We start from the raw sequence: 22,974 nt of genomic DNA, 5'->3' as shown, positions 1-22,974 counted from the left end.
TGCCGCATGGCGGCGCTGTGTGAGTAGAATACGTAGGGAGCCTACATGTCGCGCAGGCGGCATGTATGTAGGCTCCCTAAGAATACGTCTGGCGCGTCGCGGGTGCCTCCGCTCTCTACGAGAATATAAGAAGCTGGGCAGGTGCTGATCGGCCGCACGCAGTACGATTCTTGCTTTCGCGTTTGCATGCATGCGTGTTTAATTGCATTCATGCTTTCCTGAGGCTTTTTCAAGTTCGTATTCCGCATGCAATCTGTCCCTATGTATTTAGAAGCGCTAAAAAGAAAAAAGATGCGAGAACTGCCTTACTTTGTGTACGAAGCCGGTTAGCAACCAGTCACTCTTTCAGTTCAGCCGCAGCCAAGGCCGAGATAGGCTGCTCTACACGTAAGATCAACTTCTCTTCGTTCTCGACACAATAAGAGCTTTTGCTGACCGCACCCTGCAGGAAGATGAGACCTTGCAAAAACATATCACTACATTAGTAGAGCACGCTGTCCCAGCTCTTTGTGCTTCAAAGTTGCTAAGTGCAAGAGCGATGGCAGCAACGAGCACAGGCTTAAGCTCATGAATCGGTTCTTTTCCTGAGGCCGCTCCTCTGCAACTACGCATTCAATGTTACTGACAGGGACGTAGTTAAGCATTTTGCAAAAAAGCCCCTTTAGCGAAAGTATGCGAAACTGTGAGAGTGGCATACGCTTTACTGCCATGTGGGAGTGGGACTCCACAATAAATGTTTTTTTTTTCGAGTTGTAGTAAGTTTTGAGTCCCAATTAACGCACCGATATTGAACTGTTGAATACATGAGCTACACCTGAGAACACCACACCTATATACCTATATCTTTTTTTTTTTGTTCGAAAAGTGTGCCATGAGGCATAAGTTGAAAAAAGCGGAAGGAATGCGGGAGATAGAAAGTTAAAAGAAGGATTGAAGACCCGTTGCGCTGAGGTAGTCAGCGTAGTACTGCTATCTTCAGGCAAATGGTGCAGCGCCTATAGCTCACGTTACATAACTGGTGGCACTGACAGCAGGGCGCATTTTTCGCGCGTACCGCTCAAGTTTAGCGTCAAGAATGCTACTAGAGAAACAGTGCTGCAGGAAATTAAGTGCGCAGCCGCTCAAATGATGAAACCACATGGCACAGCTCCACATTTTCTGGCGCCAACTGTGGCTTCGGTGGCGACAATGTTAACTCTCAAAAACTTTACGAAGGAAACGCGGGATCAGGTATCGTTTTGGAAGCAGTCTAACGGCTTTACGTGCTACTTAGCGCATGCCCTTCCGGCTTGCGTCGTCTGTTACATGAGTAAACAGCACGCAACAGAGCTTTTTCAGCGCCCAAGCTTTCAGTATTAACTGCTGCCAAACGTTACTGGACGTTACTGGAAAAGTGCTCCATTACAGTGGCTATATATACAGAAGCGCTTGGGAAGGGCTTTGGGAGTCGACCTTTAGGGAGCTTGGCGGAAGCTTGCACCGCGATCAAGGAAGCTTGTACCGCGCCGTTTGTCAACCTCCGTGGACAGTTCCAGCCTTTTTATGGGCTTATTCGGTTATGTACCGCTCTATCTGCGCTTACATTATTATTATAGTTGAGTATGCCTGCTTAGTCTTGCTCCTTTTGAAATAGAAAATTCCTTAGAGATACAGGTTAAATGCAAGCACGGACAGCGCTACAGGTCATCATTAACCACAGCGGTGGACTAGCATGGAACAGAAAACCCATGGTGCTTGTTTTCTTTATTCCTTTGGTGCCGTCTTATTTTCAGCCAAATATATTCTTTGTCAAAACAGAATTCATATATCAGCAACAATGTTTTGCAGTGCATGAAAATAACATAAGGTGAGCTTATTCGCAACTGGAAATATTGAGCTCAGATATACCGTTTAAAAACCCTTGACAGTCCACATGAAATGGTTCGTGCTTGAGCCGTGTGGTGGTGGGGGAATTGAAGCAATCTGAGCAATGTGAAGAAGACCCTCGCCCTCACCATTTATTTTGGTCTTTGGAGATGTTAAAGTTTCAATTCAATGCTTAGAAGTAAACCATATGAGTCAGATGACTATTAACCACAGCTGAACGGTACGACGAAGCAGCGCTGACGGACGGGACGGAAGAGGAGACAGACACCAGACACCAGCGCGCATGTGTTTGTCTCTTCTGTACAGTCCGTCAGAGCTGTTTCGTCGTACCGTTCAACATGAACCAACCAGACCGACTCAGCCTTCTCCTTGGACCACAGCTGTACACAGGCCCTAAGTTGACGTATGTATATGAAACTTCATTTACCATACAATAAATTTCCAGAACGAAACAAAAGCACCTTTCGCATTTAAAATGTGATTCGTCGAATTCCAGGGGAAAAATCTTAACTGCTCAAACTGGTTTCCATTTGGTTACAGCTGGAATCAACTGGGAATTGTTCCATAAACCAGCTTGGAACTTTCGCACACATCTATGTATATAGTTTATTTAAATCTGAAAGGCAGGTATTGTGAATCAAAGCTGCGCATGGGCTATAAGAGACGCCATAGCGAAAGACTCCGTATTAATCGTGGTCAAATGGGTACAATGTGCGCATACAACGCACAGCCCATGAGCATTTTTGCATTTGCTCTCCATCGAGATGCGGCCACCACGGCCGGGACTCGATCCAGCATCCTTGGACTCAGCAGCTTAACGCCATAGCTAGCGAAACCACCAAGTAGGGACATGAAAATGTGAGGTTATCTCATACATCATAATCAGGTACATCAACGCACATACTACCATATGCCACAGCGATAATTTTTTTCATTTAACATGCAGCACTGCATCGGTGCCCACGTTGTGCCGGCTCATCTGCGTATCAAATCCGGCAACTGCAATCAGCAGCTGTGACGCTGTGACCAAGTGATGGTTCACAAAGACAGCTCGCCGAAAACCGCACCGTCCGCTGCAAAGCAAGAGACAGAGTGGGCCGGTACCGCTTCCTCCCTGCATTTTTTCGCGTCTGTAAAGACATTTCTATTTTTACCATCGTGAACACACAACGGTTAGCACTACCGTCACTGCTGCCTCGCCAACAACGCCCCTACCGCCGCTGTGCGAAGGATTCGTGATGCACGCGAACAACCAGAACGTGCCCGAGGTATCGTGGTGAACACAAACGTATTTCTCTGCACTGCATACGCACGAATCATGATGATGCACTGACACCCACGGAAGCACCCAAGGCAACGGCTGCAGCGGTTCGCCTGCGACGTGGTCTCGATCTTTACCAGCGTTCCTGTGTCCTTTGCCGTGTCCGCAGCGAAGCAAGGCCTCGAAGTGGAGGCTGACCTAGGTACCAGGACGAGCCTGAACCCAGAAGAACTCTGCCGGCTTTTGGAGTATTGCCTATAAGCAGCGCAGCTTTTTCGTTCAAAGGAGAATTTTATAAGCACACCAGCGGCGCACTGCCATGGGCGCCGCGATCTCGGTGACTGCTGCCAACTTGACGATGGAGGCCATCGAAGAGAAAGCACTGATGTCGTTCCAAGAAAAACCGAAAGTTTTCATTCGTTACATTGACGACTGTTTCTGCATTCTGAAGACATCGCAGGTCGAAAATTTCCTTGCACACCTCAACCCAGTCGAGCCTTCTATTCAGTTCACAATGGAACGAGAAGTGAACAACACTTTGCCATTCCTGGACGTCTTCATAAGAAGAAAAGGGGCAGATCTAAAGCTCGGTGTCTATAGGAAGCCAACCCATACCGGCCGCTACTTAAATTTTAATTACAACCATCCTACTAGCCACAAGGGATCCGTCGTCTCCACTCTCCTGAGAAGAGCAAAGTGAATCTGATCCTCCGAAGCGGGGAAAAACGCACAAGCCACCGTACTCGCCGACCTACAGAAGATCGGCTACACGCGTGGCTTTATTCAACGCGTTAGTCGCCGTCAAGCTCGGAGGACAGGGGGACCGACCCACAATGAAACAACGAAACGCGCGCGCGTTGTGCGCCAGTCACTCGCACGCATTCTCGGAAAACATGGAATCCACGTGGTTCACAAACCTGTTTCGACAATAAGCCACTTCTTACCACGACCGAAAGACCGCGGCCCCAGAGAAAAATAAACGGGTGTCGTCTAAAAATCCCATGCTCAGAGTGCCCGGCTTCATACATCGGCGAAACAAGAAGCCTCCACCAATGAATAAGGTAACACAAAAATGACATCCGGCTAATGAATTCAGAATCCAACCCGCTCGCCGAACACTGCGAGCGCGCCGACCACCTGATAGCCTTTGAGGAGGTGAGCGTCTTGGCCGTGGTACCAAACCTGTTCAAGAGGCGACATGTGGAGTCATGGCACATCCGGCTCACAAAGGAGGCTATGATTAGGACTCCAGGAACGCTCCACTCCGCGTATGTTAGTGGACTGCGCCATGTGCTAACAAAGGGAGAGCGAAGGCAGCACTCCTGAAGAAGGGACCGAGTTGGTCCCGAAACGTTGGGTAAAGTTAAAAATATCGGTTGGCGTCAGTTTTCTCTAAACTATTTCAAGAACCAAACCAGACGGACTTCCGTCGAAGATGTTTTCGTTCATTATTGGTAACTATATACATGTACTGTAGCGCGTTTGCTTGTATTAGGGTAATTAAACTGTTGTTTTATGTTATGGTTTTGTTCATGCGCGAATACCTAATTATGTAAATTTGTCAAATGTCAATAAATATGTGCGCATTGAAATTTCAATTTGTAATTTTTTTTCTTGTTAATGCTTGTATAATATGCGTCATCTAGCGATCAAAGAAACACTGCATAAGGAAAACAATTTTTTTCACGCAGTTAGTTGTTCTCTCTCGAGCCAAACTTGGATTGTAATGTCTGAAAAACCTAGGTACATAAAGAAAACAAAAAACAAGTAAAAAGAATTGTTAGAGCCCCCCCCCCCCCCCCCCCGCCCTCCTGAAAATATGCTTCCGGCGTCCCTGATTGCGAGACCTTGTAGTCGAGAGATAAAAATTTTGGCGTGCTTGAAAAATAACCGTCCTTTTCTTTAAGGCATACACGTGAGACAACGTGTATGAAAGCGTGCAAAACTTCCTTTAAAAACGTTGCACGTGCCACCACTTGTGTGCCACCACTTCTATCGTTCTATTTTCAAACTACTCGCGCTGCTTGTGCTACTCGCATGTCAGCAGTTAGGTCAGCAACTCTGTGTCATCACTAAAAATGGCTCCCGCGTGGCAAGAAGTAGACCACGCTCGAATTGAAAAACGATGCGAACTCGTGCTGACTGGCTCGGCAATATCCAAAAGAATTGAGGAGGATTCTTTTGATGTTTCCGTATATTCCCTCACGCATCTCAACTTTTTAGAAGTAAGTCATACATGTCTCACGGCGTTGCCCGATGGCATTGCTCGCCTCGTCAACCTCAGCCGGCTTGTGTTGAGTGGAAACCAACTCGCAAAGTTGCCTCCTGACCTGGGTAAGCTCCGGCATTTGAAATTTCTGGATGTCTCGAACAACGTTATCGAGGAGCTGCCTGTCGAATTCTCCAACCTAAAAGAATTGCAGAGCCTGATCGTCTGCAATAACCGGCTGACGGCGTTCCCAGAAGAGTTCAACCGGCTGACGCGCTTGATTGTGCTCAACTTCTCCAGGAACCAGTTGGAAGAGTTTCCATCTTTTCTTTCCGGGGAGGTGCGGTTCGAACAACTGTCTGAGCTCATAGCGAGCAACAACCGCATCGAAACGCTACCGGGCAAGTTGTCGTACGCTCTTCCGTCGGTCAAGTTGTTCGACCTCGCTGGCAACTTGGTGAAGCAGGTCCCTGGCGAAATTGGAGACATGAGCAAATTGAAGGAAATACAGCTGAGAGATAACCCGCTGAATGACAAGCGTCTCAAGAAGTTGGTCGAGCAATGCCACTACAAGCAAGTTCTGGAGTACATCAAAAGTCACGGCCCCCGGGACGCTTCAGCGAAGGGCTCGGGACAGGACAAGTCCGGATCTGCCAAAAAAGGAAAGAAGAAGGGAGCTGCCGCCTCTGTGGACGTCCAGGAGGTTAGTCGTGTTTGTCATGCTTGTGCAGTAGCCGCATGACTGCTTCGGAAGTCGCTTGTTGTACAAAGGTGAGCACGCTTGTCTAGAGCGCTCGAGCTGTGTGGTGCGGAGCAAATGATGTGAAATTTCAACGCAGCTACTTTGATAGGGACGAGGTGCTTGTGCTTGCGCGGTTGATATGTCTGTCTAGCTGCACTCAAGCTTAAGTGTCATCTGCGAAGCTCAGCACCTGCTTTAAAATTTCGTTTTCTTTCCTCTGCAGAGCATCGCTCAAGCTCTGTGGACAAGTGTACTCACCTCTTTACCTCCGTACTGGTTATCGGTGATAGGATAGGATAGGAAAACTTTTATTGAATCATAAGTATTTAGGCGATCAGAAGTCTTCTTGCTTGCTTCGCGTGTCGCTGTCTTCACGCTGCGCTGCAGGGAAGGCTTCTTCAGCAAAGGGTGGTCCCTCAGTCCAGGGCTCCACTGAGTTTGGCTGCATCCCGTGCGTGCTCTACCATCCTCTTTTGGACGGCGAGCTCGCAGCTGACGAGCCGGCTCTCCCAGTGCTCCGCACTCGGGGGTTTGTGTTCTCGGAATGCGTTGTTTCGTTCGCATTCCCATGTTATGTGAAATAGTGTGGGTGTGGCCCCGCACCACGGGCATGTGCCCCTATATTCCGTTGGGAACATCTTGTTGTATATAAAGAGGTTGGGGAAGGAACCTGTTTGTAATCTACGCCAATCTGTTGCCTCCTCCTTTGTTAGTGCTTTATGCGGGGGCGGATATTTATATCTCACCCCTCTGTGATGTTGGAGTAGTTCTGAATAGCTCTCCCCGAGGATCATGGCGCTCAGACCACGGCTCTCCTGCTGCTGTCCGACTCGGAAACAAAAAGCTCGAGCTAGACCATCCGCCGCCTCATTGCCCCTTATGCCCTCGTGCGCAGGTATCCAGATTAAATTATGTTGGACTGTTATGCTCTCTGAGCACCTTAAGAGCAGCTTTGCTAATTCTGCCCTTCGTATAATTTCGACAGGTCTCTTTTGAGTCCGTGAGAATATTCAATGATTTGTTCTCCCTATATCCTTTTGCTGCCGCCAGCGCCACGGCTAACTCCTCGGCGTCCGTTATACTCCAGATTTCCGTGGATGCCCCGGAGGTTAGTTCCCCATCTTTGTTTACTACCACTGCCGTACCTATGTATTTGCTTCTGCCGCTCGCTACTTCCATAGCGCTTGCGTCCGTGTAGAAGGTGTTATCCTTCCCCGCTAGTGTTCTTTCAATGTGTTCTGCCCTGGCCTTCCTTCTGCCTTCGTGGAGCCTGGGGTCCATGTTCTTTGGAATGGGTCTGACATAAAATGTTTTCCTTATTTCGGTAGGCATGTCTTCGTACCGCTTTGTGTCGATGTATTCGCAGCCTATTCTGTCGAGCAGTGCTCTCCCAGTGTAGGTCCCTCCTAGTCTTTTAATTTGCGATTTTCGTTGCGCTTCCACCAGTTCTAGGAAGGTGTTGTTGACGCCAAGCTGCATGAGCTTTTCGTTGGGTGTGTTTCTTGACAGGTGTAATGCTGTCTTGTATGCTTTCCTTAGAATGGTTTCGATTTCTTCATTAGACGTTTTGGTCCTTACGTGGAAGGGAAGCGAGTACGTAACTCTGCTTACAATGAGGCTGTTGACCAATCTTAGGGTGTCTTCTTCTTTCATCCCATGTCTTCTTTGAGAGACTCTGCTTATCATTCTGCTGACACTTTCTGTTGATTTCTTGAGTAGGGAAATCGTGTGGTCGCATTTCCTACTACCCTGCAGCCACATGCCGAGGATGCGGATCATTTTGCATTCCAGTATGAGTTGTCCTTCGAGAGAGACTTCCAGTTTCGCCTTAGTCTGGTGTCGGCCCACTCTCAGGAGTTCAGACTTTTCTGTAGAACAGTTGAGGCCTCTAGCTGTCACGTAGTCTTCTACGCATCTTGCCGCTTCTTGCAGTGCGGCTTGCTTTTCTTCTAAGGTCCCTCCGGTAGCCCAGACCGTGATGTCGTCCGCGTACATCGCGTGTCGGACTCCCTTGATTTGCTCGAGTTTTCTTGCTAGGCCAATCATCGCCAGGTTGAATAATACGGGCGAGATTACGGAGCCTTGGGGCGTACCTCTGCTAGGCGTTGCAAAGATATCGCTCCTTAGTTCTCCTAGGCCTACTGTTGCCGTTCTGTTTGAAAGGAAGTCCTTCACGTAATCGTGTGTTCTCTTCCCGCAGTTCGCGTTGATGAGACCTTCCATGATGGCCTCGTGGCTTACGTTGTCGAAGGCTCCTTTGACATCGAGCGCCATGACCACGTTTTCGCCTTTTCTTGGCATAGTTTCTAAGACCTCCTTCTCGAGCTGTAGCAGGACATCTTGCGTCGAGAGGTTGGCTCTGAACCCGAACATTGAGTTTGGGTAGTACTTTTCGCTCTCCAGGTGTTGTTGGATGCGTTTGGTGACTATCTTCTCGTAGAGTTTGCCCAGGCACGATGTGAGAGAGATCGGCCTCAGGTTATCGATTTGGATTTTCTTGCCGTGTTTGGGGATCATCACTACGACGGCGTGTTTCCATGCCGCCGGGACTCTCCCTTCTTGCCATAATTTGTTTAAGTAGCGGACTAGCTGGTCTATCGCTTCGTCGCTGAGGTTTCTAATGAGGGAGTTCCGTACTCGATCTGCTCCCGCTGCTGTGTTCTTGGTGGCTGATCTAATTGCCTCAATGACCTCTTCCCTAGAGATGGGTCGATCCATGTTCGGGTTTTCTTCGCCTCGGTATTCACCGTGGTATCCCTCCGGTTCTCCCGTTCCGTAGCATTTCTTGCGAACCTCTTCGAGCATCTGCTCGTCCGTTCCTTGATACTGGTGTATGAATCTTTGGATAGAATTGCTGCTTTCCCGTTTGCTCTTGCTGGGATCCATCAGGCTTCTGAGTATTTGCCACGTTCTGGCTGTACTGAGGGTGCCCTTCAGCGAGTCTGTGAATTGTTGCCACCCCTGTCTAGCCAGTTGTGTAGCGTACTCTTCCGCCTTCTTACTGATCTCCGCAATCTTCCTCTTGAGTTTCTTATTGAGTTTCTGTTTTTTCCATCGTTTGGTGAGACCGCGCCTTGCTTCCCATAGCCTAAGCAGCCGCCTATCTACCTCCGGTGCTTCCTCGGTCCTGTCCACTTCTCGGGTGTACATCTCTTGGATCTGTTTTAGCTGGTAGCTCCATTCCTCCGGGGAGGTTATGTCGCCGCTCATCCCTCTGCAGTGTTCTCGAAAAGCGTCCCAGTCCGTTAGCTTGGCTGTGCCGATCTTCCTTTTCGTATGGTGAACAATCTTGTTAGTCGTTTTAAATGAGATGCTAAATTTTTGTTGCAAACATCTTGATGTATGTGACGTTTAAAACTCGTGCAATATCTCACTGGTTTGTGAAATTTGTGCTGACTTACTCATTCTGGGCTTGCATCATACTCTGTAGCAAAATATCCTGACATGTTCACTGGGGTTTTGCTTGCTTCGCCCAGGAACCATGATTGCAGCCTTACCTCTGTTAATGTGCATGTGGCCTAAATTGTTTTCCTTTCCTTTTTTATCATGTCACTTTGGTGGTCGTTACCGCACAAAGTACCTTAGCTCCACAAGCACCACGGCTGATTTTTTCAGTCTCCAATAAAACCTTGCTTTTCTGACTGATACACCCAGGTTCATGCTTAAAACATATGTAGCTTATTGCTGGTGCATGGCACAAACAGTGTTGGTATAGGTTTATGGCGGTTTAACGTCCCAAAGCGACTCAGGCTATGAGGGAAGGGCTGCGGAAATTTCGACCACCTGGTGTTCTTCAACGTGCACTGATATCGCACAGTACATGGGCCTCTAGAATTTCGCCTCCATCGAAATTTGGCTGCCGCAGTGGCTCAGTGGTTATGGCGCACGGCTACATACCTGAAAGACAGTGTTGAGCTGATAAGAACTTATACTCACAGTAGTTTGATGTTGTAATCTGCAAGAGCAGGTCGTCCTCTCTATGTAAAATTTGAGAGGAAGTCAGCTCAACTTATGGATGAATAAAGAGACAGCCTGGACACGTTCATGACTGATTGTGCATCCATGCTGTCTATGGCGCACGTTTGTCGATTCTTATTCCTCATTCATAAGTAGAGCTGGCTTCCTTTCAGATATGAACCAGCATGCTCATTTAAAGCCAGGCTACTTAAAAATGTGCCTGTCTCTCACTACAAATGCTATAACCTGCATTTTTATTTTTTGTTCTTTGTCACTGCTTGTATGAGGTGTATTCTAAAAGAATGTAAAGCGAAAGCGTTACACCTCCTAGGACATTCTCTCACAAAGATGTGTGGCATCTTTACATTTGGGTACCGGGTGCACAGTAGCAAACTTTTCAGTTCCGTTTAGTCATTTCCAGCATCGAGGTGTTCATTTTTGCAATGCAGTGCAACTTCTACTTCGTTACTGCTTGCCATTTTTTTATGACTGTTGTCTTTTGTGTAGAACACATTCGCTACGTTTTTGACCGCTTAGGGGCTTTTCCATTAGAACCATATTTTAGGGCTCCCGCCGTAGTGACTCAGTGGTTATGGCCCTTGAATGCTGAGCCCGAAAACACAGGTTCAGTCCCGGCCGCAGCAACTGCATTTCAATGGTGGTGAAACGCAAGGCACTCGTGTACTGCGCGATGTCAGTGCACGTTAAAGAACCTCAGGTGGTCAGAACTAATCTGGAGCCATCCACTACGCATCCCTCATCGCCCATGTTTCTTTGGGATGTTAAACCCCATATACCATAACATTATACCATACTATATTTCAGGGAGTTGAGTAGTTAAGAGGAGGAAGTGGCTAAAATGAGAATGCCTAGAGGGGATGTGTAGAGTGAACAGAATGACCATATGAAGCGCATGGTTAAGGTCGCATTGGTTTGGTCATGTGATGAGGAGGGGTGAATAATATGTTGAAAGATGTGTGTTAGAGAAGTACATTGAAAGGAGTACATGAAGACAGCCAAAGAGGAGGTGGATACAACTATTGAAGATAGATATTTGGCAAAAGAAGCTGTCATTAGGTGCAGCTCAGAACTGGAAAAAGTAGAGGATTATCATTAAAAACAGTGACCTCACATAGAGGTGTGGGGTAAGGTGAAGAAGACGAGGTAGTTGGGTAGCTCCATATGACATAGGTTGCATCTTTGATTGGGGCACCAAAGTTATGATGGAAGAGGAATGTCGGATGTTTGTGTTCTGACATTTTTGTGCCTAATAAATGATTGTAGGCAAACTAGTTTTTGCCACAAGCGTTCTTCAAACTATGCATATTTTTTACTGTGTAGCCTATCCAAGATGCGAAAAGGTGTGATTGAAGTTCTGTTACTGAGTTGTGAAAATAAAACAACAAATAGTTTGCCTTAATCATCAAGGGCATGTATGGCTGATGCACCTAACAACACGAGCACACAAGGAGCTATGAGCATTGCACTATTGCAGTATTTGTGACGTGATATGCAGATCACATACTGTTCTGCTCCATTTGATTACCACTTGGCTTCTCTCCCATTTGGTGCCTGCAGGTGCAGAACTCCTTTGAAGTGCTACAACTAAGCTCTCAGAGCCCCACAGTAATTGTCACTGAAGCAGTGCAGGAGGTGAGGCCTTACATCGTCTGCTGCATCATTCGGAATGTCTATCTTGACCGAGACAACCGTCTACGCAAGTTCCTGGCTGTGCAGGTGAGACTTTTCAGGTATCTAAGCTGCTGTTCAAGTCTCATATTTACAAGAAGGGGATGCAAACTTTTAAGTTCCAGACTTCAAGAGCAGCTCGCAACATGTGGTGTTGCTCATGGGCATAGCATTCGTGATGAAATGGGGCTTAGAATTAAGGCCCTGCTGCCCAAAGATGCAGTGATGGTAGCAGTCTGTTGTCGTGTGTGTTATGCGCATGGTGTATGTCGTACATGAAAGCATGTCATACTATGTTGCATGCAAGAGTTATGTTAAGACTGATCTGGTTTTGAGAGGCCTAGAATTCGGGGCCTGCTCGAAACGGTGGACTTCGGAGTCAGGATAAAATACTGCTTGTCTTCCCATCAGTTACTTGTTAGAAACTCTCTTCAGTCATTAGCTTTGCATCTTTGTTATGTTTAAATAACTTGGATTTAATTTCTCAATTCCTTGATATAACTTCAGCGATGCCTTAGCAGTAAAAAGCTGCTTTATATGTGGGAAGTGCTGGGCTTTATTGTGGTATGCAGTCGGGATCAGTATGAAGTGTATAATTTTTTAGCTAACTTACTCGGAAAGTACTCTTCCACAGTTCATATTTGCATGGAGACCGAACAGAGTACATAAAAGAATTGCTGGCTGCTTTGTCCCTGTCAGTTATCACTTCTTGGGGGGAATGAGGGATTGGGATTGCCGCAACAGAAAAAAATTTATTGCTTTTGGTCTGCCCTTTCATACTAACGCTGCTAGCACCTTTGGAAATAGTATCTCTAAAGGGTACAAGAGTCTGTTAGCCTTGTGTTTGGCTTTGTTATGCCTGCTGCTTTTATGTGCTCCATGAAATGCATCAGTTGTTCAGTGCTGGAATGCATTATTAATTGCATGTTGATGTGACTCAGCCATTATGTTTGACAGTGAAGTTACGTGAATAGTTTGGTTGTCTGCGAATTTCCCGTCATCATGCAAAACAACATTTAGGTTAGATTACAACTAAAAAACCAGCCTAGCGATGAGAAAAATTTGTTGGTCCAATGTTTTTAAACAGACTCCAGGTTAGACGAACCCAGTAAAGACATATTTTTGGATAAGATGAGCAATGCGAGGAGGCAGTTTGGTTGGTGTCCCAAAAAAGGAAGGGTCAATTGGGACTGCAGTCTACTTTTCTATACCGCCCTCCTTTGTTATTATATGTAGTTTACTGTAGCTTGGTTTTCAGCATTGCAACCGCAAGGTGCAGACATTTTTTCTTACCTTTTCATCATTACATTTTCAGAATAAACTCCATGACACAATCTGTGTGAAGCGATCTGAGGCAACAATAGCAACACATGACCTTTCCAAAATAACCGGGAATGTCTACTATGATGCTATTGAGCCTGACAAGCTGAAGGTAAGTTACCATGGAGGATAGTTAAACACAGTTTAAGCTGACACCAGTGTCAGGACTTTACTGACATTCTTTTCTTGTGGAAGCTAAAGCCTGTGAAGTTAAAGATTCTTGTTTGCAGAAGATGAGCATAATGTCACGCTTACTGAATGATGGCTGTGAAGGATTTTCTTAACCTAGCCTGTGTGTTCATGGGAAAAATAATTGTTTCGGTGTTTTTAAACGGACTCCCGTTTAGACGAACTCGGTTAAGGCAAATTTTCAGATAAGTTGAACAATGCGAGGTGGAAATTGAGTGCTTCCCCGTAAGATTTTTAATTAAAGGCGCAATTAGTGCCAACCAAGTGGCCGAGCAGTGCAAGGCATGCGACCGCAGGAATGACTTGGTCAGAACAATTGTGCTGGAAGCCAAGCCAAACTTGCGCAGAAGGGTGCTGCTTGAGTCACAACATATTCAGCAGACTCGGCGGGTGCTTGTAACTCATGCCTTTGGACCCTTCCCTCCTCTTGCACCCACAGGTCAGTGCCCCAGCGGTCGACTATGTGCAGACTTAAAAGCTAAGTTCGTAGCTCGCCCACAGTCACACTTTGAAGAAGGAAAGAAGGTTTCCAAACGTCTTATCTTATGAGAACATGTTTGGCGTTCATTTCTAACTTAATTAAATTTGCATTCCCAGCTAGACAGACCTAATCGACTGCTTTCTTGTGAATCATACAGGATTCAATGTAAAAAGGGATGCCCTTAATGTAAACTGGCATGTTTTGCATGTCCTTATGTTAAGACAAACTTTCGCAGTGACCACGAATCCTGCTGACCCCTCACAATGGCATTCATGAGGCATCTGCATGCCTCTGTTGAGGAAATAGAAATTACATTAAATGCTTCAACGCAAGAAAGCTTCCATGTGCCTTCACGTAAAACTACGGAGAAGCTGTCGTGCCGGAGCACGCTTTCTTAGGGGGAAGCATTCTTGGCAGTGCGGAAAAGGCATGCCACCTTTGTGCCTGTGCTTTATGCAGAGATGTGACATGGCCGGATATCGATGTCACAGGCGCGTCACATGCTGCGCATTGCCTCCGACAGACAAATAGGTACTTAGGCACAGAGTACACCCATTCCGTGACTTGGGGCCTGCATTTTCAACTGGCGCGGCAGAAACAACAATTAAAATAGAGACTGTGAAAGCTTAAACTACTGCTGTTTTGACGTAGGATAACATGAGCTTGTTTTGACCCTCAGTCTTCAGCCCATTTCTCTTATAGTACAGTAAATTTTCTATATGCAATAGTCATTTCACTGCAAGGCAATTTTATATATTGTTTTCGTGTAACATAAATTTGGACACACCTAGCATGTTCAAGTATCTTTTCTGGGGACACTTTTGTTAAAACATGCTTCTGATTAGACGAACAAATGGTCATGGTCTCTTCACTTTTATCTTAAAGGGAGTCTGCTGTATATATTGTTTTTTTTTTATATCCTCTGAAAGCTGTGTGTTGAACTTTTGTGTGTGTGTTTGCAAAGTTCAGAGCATGACTCTATAGTATATTGTTTTTGTACATACTCAGGAATTTCGGTTGTGTATGTTAGTAATTACAGCTCCTCTCTTGGCATATGCTGACAGTATGAATGAATAAACAAATTAGTGAAATAAAAACTATTTTTTTATATTTCTGATTTTACAGCGTTTTTTTTGTTGATGATTTGGAATTCACTGAAAAAGTGCTGGTCATCACTGATTTTAATGTTAAAAGCAGTAAAGAAACATTAGCTTTCCTTAATGTTAAGCTCACTGTACACTTCAAATTAGGTAGCATAAAGCAAGCATCTATTTTATTGGCCTGTTCCACTGAAGCCGCATAATTTAGGCATGTTGAGTTGTAAAAGGAATTGGCTAGAAGTTGAAGCGAAGCAGCTAGAATGTAAGAAACAATGGGCTCTTTAAGTGAGCAAATGCTTTTTCACTTGGAGCATTTGGGAAGACGCACTGAGGTTTGTGCGTTTCATGTATGACAGCTCGTGCCGCTGGGAAGGAAGCAGGAAGTGACAGGACGGGAGCTGTACCGACAGATGACAGAGGAAGCAGATGCTCTGCGCAAGGAAAAGAAGCGCAGCACCTACCCAGGAATCTACAAGTGAGTTGTCACGTCAGAAGTTCTCCTCTTCCCTACTTGCACTGCTGCATGTACTTTGCTCATTGGGCACCAATGGCAGTCTTTACTCCGAGAAACCACAACATACAAACACCATCACGACATGTTCAGGGGGCTGTCTGCTTCACTGTGTAGCTTAAGTTTTTTTTTTTTTTTTTTTTATGTGCTGTGCTGTAGAATTGTGGAATAATCTTTTGTTAACAATTTTAACCGTTCTAAGAAAGGTCAGTTTTATAAAACTGCTGTTAACAGTTCAATGCTTCCTCCATATGAGTTTTTCATTTTCCTTTTTTCTCAAATTACGTTTCAGCAGCTTTGCACTGATCTGATATGTTGATTTGTTAGTGCTGTCTGTTCTATTATTCGCGTTTTTGGACATCACATCTTCTTGCCTGCTGTCTTCATTTCTGTTCATTTGCCGGCTCCTTTAACCCCCTAGTGGACTTGATGAGCTAGGCTCATCATAAGCCGAGAGTCAATGCTGGCTCCTGATGAGTCCAGCTTGTCATACGTGAGATGGAACTCTGCGTCTGGTTTAAGACAAGTTGGACTCGTCTAAAGCACTTTGCTGGTTTTCCAACAGATGGCAGCACAGGTACTAAATGGTGATTTTGATACCATTTTCGAAAAAAGCATGTTTCTGTTGGGGGTTGAAGAGCCCGTGTAAACTTCACAGTATTGTTGAGTTAATTGAAAGGTCAGAGAGGGGGGTCAGTACAGTGCCACAGGACTTCCATTATGCATTTATGAGCTGCTTTTCCTCTTTGAATGTTTTATACTGTGTGTCGTGGTTCCTTCCTCTAATCCTTTTTTTTCACCATTGTCCCTTCCCCAGCCCATGATAATAAACCAGGCACATATGAATAAATTTTCTCTCTCTATCTGGTTAATGTCCCTGGTTTTCCTTTTCTTTGACCTTTCTTTTTTTCTCTCTGCACATGCATCTTTAGCTTGCATTTCTGCACTGTGATAGCCTTCCTGTTATCCTGTCACGTATCCTATGATACCAAGGTTGTAAGAGCACAATCGATCAGATGTTCAGGCGTATTGTAAGTTGCAAGAAACTATGAGAACACAAATCATTTATTGATTGGTGTGCAGCATGTGAAACACTGCACATAATGCTGGGCAATAAATGAGCAGATTATTGGCCCCAAGGTGTTTACTGTGAGAGCATGCTGCACCTAGTTGCCAGCAAACGTTTTAGGTTTCGAAGAGATATCCTGGTATCAAATGGCTCGAAAATGCAGCTGGTCAAACTCGCCACTTCCTTCCTGTCCAGCTGCTAAGTGACTTTAGTTCGATCATTACTCTTTGTTATCATGCCAGACTTTGTTTATTCAGGGTTCACACCACTGCTGTAGACCAGCAAAAATATTTACTGCTGCATATCTTAGTGCTTTTACTAATCATTGGCGATGGCGTGGCTTGAAGGGTGCGGTCAGGTAATTTGAGCGCTTGCCTATTGCGTACATATCGTGTTGGTTAGAAAAGAAACACACATGTGCACTTTCCTGCTTTGGTCACACGCTGTGTGCAAGTAATTTCTTTTCAGTCATGTTTCAAGTCACCGTACCATTTTTAAGTTTGCACATCACCTGCTGCAAAGGCTTCTGAGCCAATGCAACCATGGCTTGAGCGCAAGCATGCACATCTTTCTTTCCTTTCCTGTTTTTTGTCGTTTTGATGCATACTATTTCATTTGAACGAATTCTAATTTTTCTTTTTAGGTACTTGTATCTGCTGAAGGACAAGGCCCTGTACCCCTTCTTGAGGGACGAGTCTAAATTGGTCATCTCTTTTCCACCGATGACAAACAGCGATGGCACAAGGGTATGGTCTCCTCTTCGATGCTTTGTCAGCCAGCTTTGAGGCTGTTGTTCTAATTTTTATTTTGTACTTTGTTTCTATTCCTATCCCTTATATTTTTACTATCTTGCATTCCTTATTGCACGTGTTCCTTATTTTTGCTTTTTCCTTGTTAGCACAGATGTTGCCGCCTCCTGCCCATCATCATGTCCATGTTTTGTGCTGTTTTCGTCACTGCTTTCATCTCCCGCTTTCATGCAGATCTCTGAGCAGACACGGGACGTGTTTGCAGAGGTGACAGGCAACAACCTCACTTTCTGCAAGAAGGTGATGGATGCCCTGTTAGCGGAGAGCCTCCAGCTCGGACTGGGCAGCGAGGAGGTTCTCTCGGAGAGTGGCGGTGATGGTGCCACCTGTTTGAGGCTTCAGCTGGGGAAGGTCAAAGTGGTCGACAGGGAAGGAAACCTGCGGGTTGTGTACCCTTCCAAGACCGATCTCATCTTTCCGGGAATAGCCGTCGAGCAGCGGCCCGAGTGAAAATGTTGTTCCTGTTTGTACTTTTTTGCTAATGCTTCTTGAAGAAAAGAAAACGAACAGTTGTGCTGTCTTGGGAGGCTAAGAAGGCATGAAGTTTTTAATTCATTTCTGCCAGCTTGTGATGGTATGAAAGCTGCCATACTGTCTAAAGCATTGATGTGACCTTGTGGCCAGACAGTTTTCACAGCCTTACAATGGTACAGGGTTGGTAGCCTTGTGCACTTTGGGAGAGGTAACGAGATGGACCCTTTGGCATGCTTTGAGCCGACAGCACTAGCTTAAAGACATCAGTTAAAGCCTTATGACAAAAAGTATTGTTATGAAACATGTGGGAGGTGTATGAGATGATTTTCTGTTTGGCTGCTAAGTGTCACACGTGCTTTACTTTTCCTGAGTAGCTTGAATTATATGTGACGTTTTTGTGCAGCGCATGAGAGCAGACTTTTGCCTTTCTGCATATTATTGTTGGTCACCAAGATCAAACGCACAAGGTTGTGCCACTTGTTGATGTTGACACAAACTATTTATTACCAGTGGGGAGAAGAAAAAAAAAAACTAAGATGAGCTTCTTTAGTGGCAGCGCTTTTGAAGTCGAGCTGGTAAATTTTGTCCTTCACTTGCTTTTATTCACTTTCACATGTTAGCACAACAGCATATTGCCAAATGTTCTTTGGGGTTGGGATGCAGTTTTTTCAGTCAGGGTGGTAGGTGATCGCTTTCTTATATTTTTTTTATGATAAAGGATGTTACCAGTTACTGGAGCTTGTAGAAATGGCTTTTGCAAGCTATTTCTAGCGGCTTACTGATGACTGCGCTCGAGCATTAATTACTTGGCGTTGAATTGGGAATAGCTTTGTTAAAAACTTCGGTAAGTCGAGGTGTAATGAAGGTGAAGGCATGTTGTAGCATCACCGCACACACTGGAAATTGGTTGAAGAATAGGTGGATTGCGCTACGAGGAGGATGTCCATGGCTGCCTACAAAAGCTGCTGGGCACTCTTCACGCTTCGTGGCGCTCCTAGTGAATGTGGCGATGCGCCACACCGTGTTCAAGTATTTTGCTTTACTGCATGTACCTGCTGTAGACATTGACGTTTGCTTAAGGCCAAGTAGTTTGTCAGGGTGGGGGTAGAAACATTCTACTGGCTTCTGCTTTAGCAGTGGACACATTTCTGATAGGGAGACTGGAGTGTATCCTGCACTGACATGGAACTTGCTGCAGTGGTGAGACAGAAGGGTAGTAAACCAGCCATGAAGCATCTCATGATCCAGTTTTCTCATGCGTTCACCATCAACGACACTTTACTTGCTTGTGTCTGACAGAGAAGCTGGCATGTGGCCCCATTACAGTGAAGGGCAGTTGTGTATTTGTCACCATGTTCCTGCCAACACGTGCTGGCATGTGCAATATGCTGAACGCTGCCATTTTCACTCAGGAATTTCGTATTTGGCCTTTAAAGTGATCTCGTGCCATGCCAAATGGGCTTTAATATGAATGCTCTATGGGAAAGTTAGTTGAACAGCTTGACATAAACCTGCAGTAGAGTGTTCTGTTCTGCAGTTCATAATGGCGCACTCTACAAATGTTTGTTGTCACATGGATGTTGCAAGCAGTGTGCCTGCTTGGAAGTTTTATTTCTGTTCTGTTTTGTTTCATTGCTCTGGCAAATAGACGTACATTGAGAGTAATATGCCAAATAGATAACTCCAGATAAGGGAATCTGCGTGGGACCTATAGTGTTGTTATGTATGCTGGCAGCTGTCTTACTGCGTTGTAAGAATCATGAATTTAGGTAGGCGGCTGTTCATTTGTGCAACTGGAGGTCTCAGTGTGTCTACCTTGCTGTGGATGCACCAACCTTGCTACACAGGATAGATGAGAAGGTAGTCATAAACACTGCGTCAGCACAAACTGCATCCAAGTACCCAAAGGAAGAGTGTTACTGCGATGTCCTATGCAAGAAGGAACATTAAAAGGGTGCAGGTGTTGGGGCACTTGCATTTAGTGGTTCCCATGAGAATTTAAATAATTTTTTTTTTGTGCGGTCCCAAAATCATTACAAAAGGAAATGCGGGTGAACATGTTTTATCATTGCTCTAAATGCTGCAGGAGGGAAAATGTGCAATAGGAAAGCAGTACAACACAAGTAACACTAATGGTTAGGGTTACCAAATAAGATAGCCAGTTGTCAGTGCTCCAGTAACAGTGGCAACTCTACCATGTATTTATTGTGACTGCGTTCTTATCCTTTTTCATTTTTTTTTAAATGTAAAATGTTTATCACGAGTGCCAGAAAGTACTACTCTTTTGTACAGCATTTCGCAAAAAAAAAGAAACTGGAGAATAAAGTGTTCGGCAAGAACTGAAAAGGATATGAACAGGTGTTGTCAAGAAAAAAGTCATTCGCTGTACTGACAGGCAAGTTACAGGCGCATGCTGCGGGAATGTTTAGCTAGAGCCTGTATGCTCAGCTGAAAACTTGCGTAATGGGCTTACGAGCTGCTCTTCTTTCTAGCACCGCTCCTGTTATGTTTTGTGTTTGTCATAAATGTGGTATACCACTGCTGGTTTGCAATACAGGGATGGCTGAGGCACTGCAACAGTAGCAGAGGTGCTGATGCTAGTCTTTTTGCATCCTTTTAATCCTTCTTATGTGGTGAATTAGCTGCAGCAGCCTGCACCAGTTGCATGCTATTTTTTTGTCTGTAAAACTTAGGTTTTCATATAAATGCACAAAAAGACATGGGCATTTTTTTAAATTTTATTTTTGGAATAGTTACATTGTGTCAGTAGATTGTACTGAAAAATTATAGAGTACCAGATTACGTTTTCCCGCACTGCCTAGCTTGGAAGGAATATGGCCATCATGGCCCAGTATTGTCGGAACAATGAGAAGAAGTATTTGCAGGGAATTGCATACAGTGGGGCCCTCCCAAAGTCTCTGGTTTCTCCTCTGGGTCCTGCACACATGTGCAAGATGTTGCTTAAACAAGTTTCAAAAATTGTTTCCAATTTCTTCTGATTATTAGTTTACAATATCACTAAAGCTGGCTCTGCCAACTATGCAGAAGTTTGTCATCTATAATAATTTTGTTACGAAAACATACACAGGACACCACAGACATGGTCGTCATGCTGAAAGTGTCAGCCATATACCCTTCGAATCCTTTGGTGGAGAGAGTGGGATTGCAGTACTCTAAATATTGGCACCACCTATGAGCTACAAATGTAACTATTCTGGTGATAATTTTTTTTCTTTTAGGAACAGTTGTGTTTCTGTGCATTTCCATAAAAACTACATTGCCTATACTTCTCAGGTTATTTAAGTTCTACTTTTTGGTCAAGGTCACATGGTACAACTAATTCAACTTCCTGGCTTGTGCTGCATTTTCACTGACAGAGAATGACACTGTTCAATGATTCAGTGCAATCTTCAGAGAGTTCAGAATGAAATAGTTAAAATTTGTGAAAGGCTATTTGTTTGGCAGCAAACTTCTTCGTGCTTAGTTCTGAACCTAGTTCCTTTACCACTTCCTTGGGCAATGTTATTTTTTTTTTTAATTCAGGGATCGAGAAAGGTACTGAAGTATTTGTGCGGACCCCTTGTTTACATACGCTGCAGAGCCTCGTCGTGGCCTTTTGCTGCATTTGTTTGAAAGATGATCTTTAACTTATTGCTTCAAAAATGCTACTAGCCCTTTTAGTGCTCGGGAGGGCAACAGATTTGGCTAGTTGGTCCATATACGCCATTTTCGAAACTTTTTCAAATAGCACAGACACAGAGAAATACTGACAAAGACAAGTGCTCGTCCTTGTCTGTGTTTCTCTGTCAGTGTTGTTTTCAGCATTTCTGAAGATGCCATTTAGTACACTGTTGGCTGACAGAGGAATAAACTTGTTCCCTGTGCCTGCATCCTGATTGTCACAGGTTAATTTCTTTTTGTCCCACAAAGATGATGAACTGCTGACTTCACGCTAAATTTGGAATACTTGCTCCTTGTATTTACGCGATTGTAAGTCGACTCAAATGTAAGTCGACCCCCATATCACATTTCAGAAAAAAAAAAACTTAGGGGACATTTAAGCTTGACCTTTAATAACCGAACGCGATAGCATTATCCTGCGGCCGCTGGCTATCGCCAGCCGCTATTCGCTGTCCCGCGCGTGCGTGCCCGTGGGCGCATTCCGAAACGAAAATGTATTAGTCACTGGACTACTCGTCCACACTTGCGTCATCGTCCACCTAGCGTTGCCGTCGTGATCGCTGCTGCGGTCCCACAGCACGTCGTTCTAACATCGTGCAGCGAAATCCTGCACTTCGCAAACAGCCAAAATCGCCTGGAACAGCTGAAAATTTTGCCTCGCTGCAGCTGCCGCTCTTGTATCACCCGTTGCGAACGTCGAACTTGCGCCCCGGCGCGTGGCTGTTCGTTTCTTCGCCTTAAAGGACGACAGCAATCTTGAATGTAGCCGTGAACGAGCGCCGGTCGCTTACCGGGCCCGAAGCACAAATGACTCAAGAAGCACTACTTTTAAAACTTGTGAAACGCGGCCGGCAGTAGTCGAATGCGTCAGAGCCAAAGAGAGACTACGTGTGAGCGGAGCCGGCTCTCGCTTCGGCTATCGACACTCCCCGGCGCCGCTGCTGTTCCGAGTAGCGGTGCCGCCGCGATTGGAACTGCGGCCCTTCAACTACCGACGCTCCCTTGAGCGCCGAGTACGCATTTGAAAGTAAACAAAAAAACTTGGATGACACCTTTAAGAGTAGAACGCGAAGGCGTTACCGGACCGCCATCGTTTATCAGCAGACGCAATCTGCAGCCACGTGTGGGGAGTGGAGGGGGGGGTGCAGGTTTGCTGCTTATCGACTGCCACCGCGCGCGGGGAGGGGATGCCGGTATTGCGCGTTGACATAGCTGCTCAATGCCAGCACCAAGAGCAATGCGACGGAGCCGGGCAGCAAAAATGCAACCACGCTGTAGCATGCCTGATATATCGTTTATCTCGCCTTTATTTATGGTGTCATGCTTTGGTTTCTATTGTAAGTCGACACCCCAATTTGGATTTTCAAACTTTGAATAGGTCGACTTACAGTCGTGTAAATACGTAGGCATTGATGTGGTTTTTTGCCAACAGCAAGCAGAAGCTAACTGCATTCAGTTAGTAAAACCTAGCTTGTGAGCTGTGCACCGCCTTTTTGGACATCGATTCCAAATTCAACCTGGCTTTCAGCAAGGGCTCTGCTTGCTACCAAACATGGCATTTCAGTTATACAGCAGGCCTTTATGTGGTACTGCCAGCCTGGCATTGGTCAATGTCC

At 45.4% G+C, this 22,974-nt stretch overlaps 1 protein-coding gene across 1 annotated transcript; it reads left to right on the top strand.

Annotated features, from left to right (window-relative positions):
• Positions 1-5,140: 5,140 nt before the first annotated feature.
• Positions 5,141-21,567, top strand: LOC144121106 (leucine-rich repeat-containing protein 47-like). The gene is made up of 6 exons (XM_077654057.1): positions 5,141-6,039; positions 11,614-11,772; positions 13,040-13,156; positions 15,171-15,289; positions 17,038-17,140; positions 17,378-21,567. The coding sequence occupies exons 1-6, from the start codon at positions 5,206-5,208 to the stop codon at positions 17,651-17,653; spliced, it is 1,608 nt and encodes a 535-aa protein (XP_077510183.1). The 5' UTR covers positions 5,141-5,205; the 3' UTR covers positions 17,654-21,567.
• The last annotated feature ends 1,407 nt before the right edge of the window (positions 21,568-22,974 follow it).

The sequence above is a fragment of the Amblyomma americanum genome, chromosome 2 (genome assembly GCF_052857255.1).
Source record: "Amblyomma americanum isolate KBUSLIRL-KWMA chromosome 2, ASM5285725v1, whole genome shotgun sequence".
In the NCBI taxonomy this organism is placed as follows: Eukaryota; Metazoa; Arthropoda; class Arachnida; order Ixodida; family Ixodidae; genus Amblyomma; species Amblyomma americanum.
The sequence above is the reverse complement of the archived record's forward strand: the minus strand, read 5'-3'. Positions and strand labels throughout refer to the sequence as shown.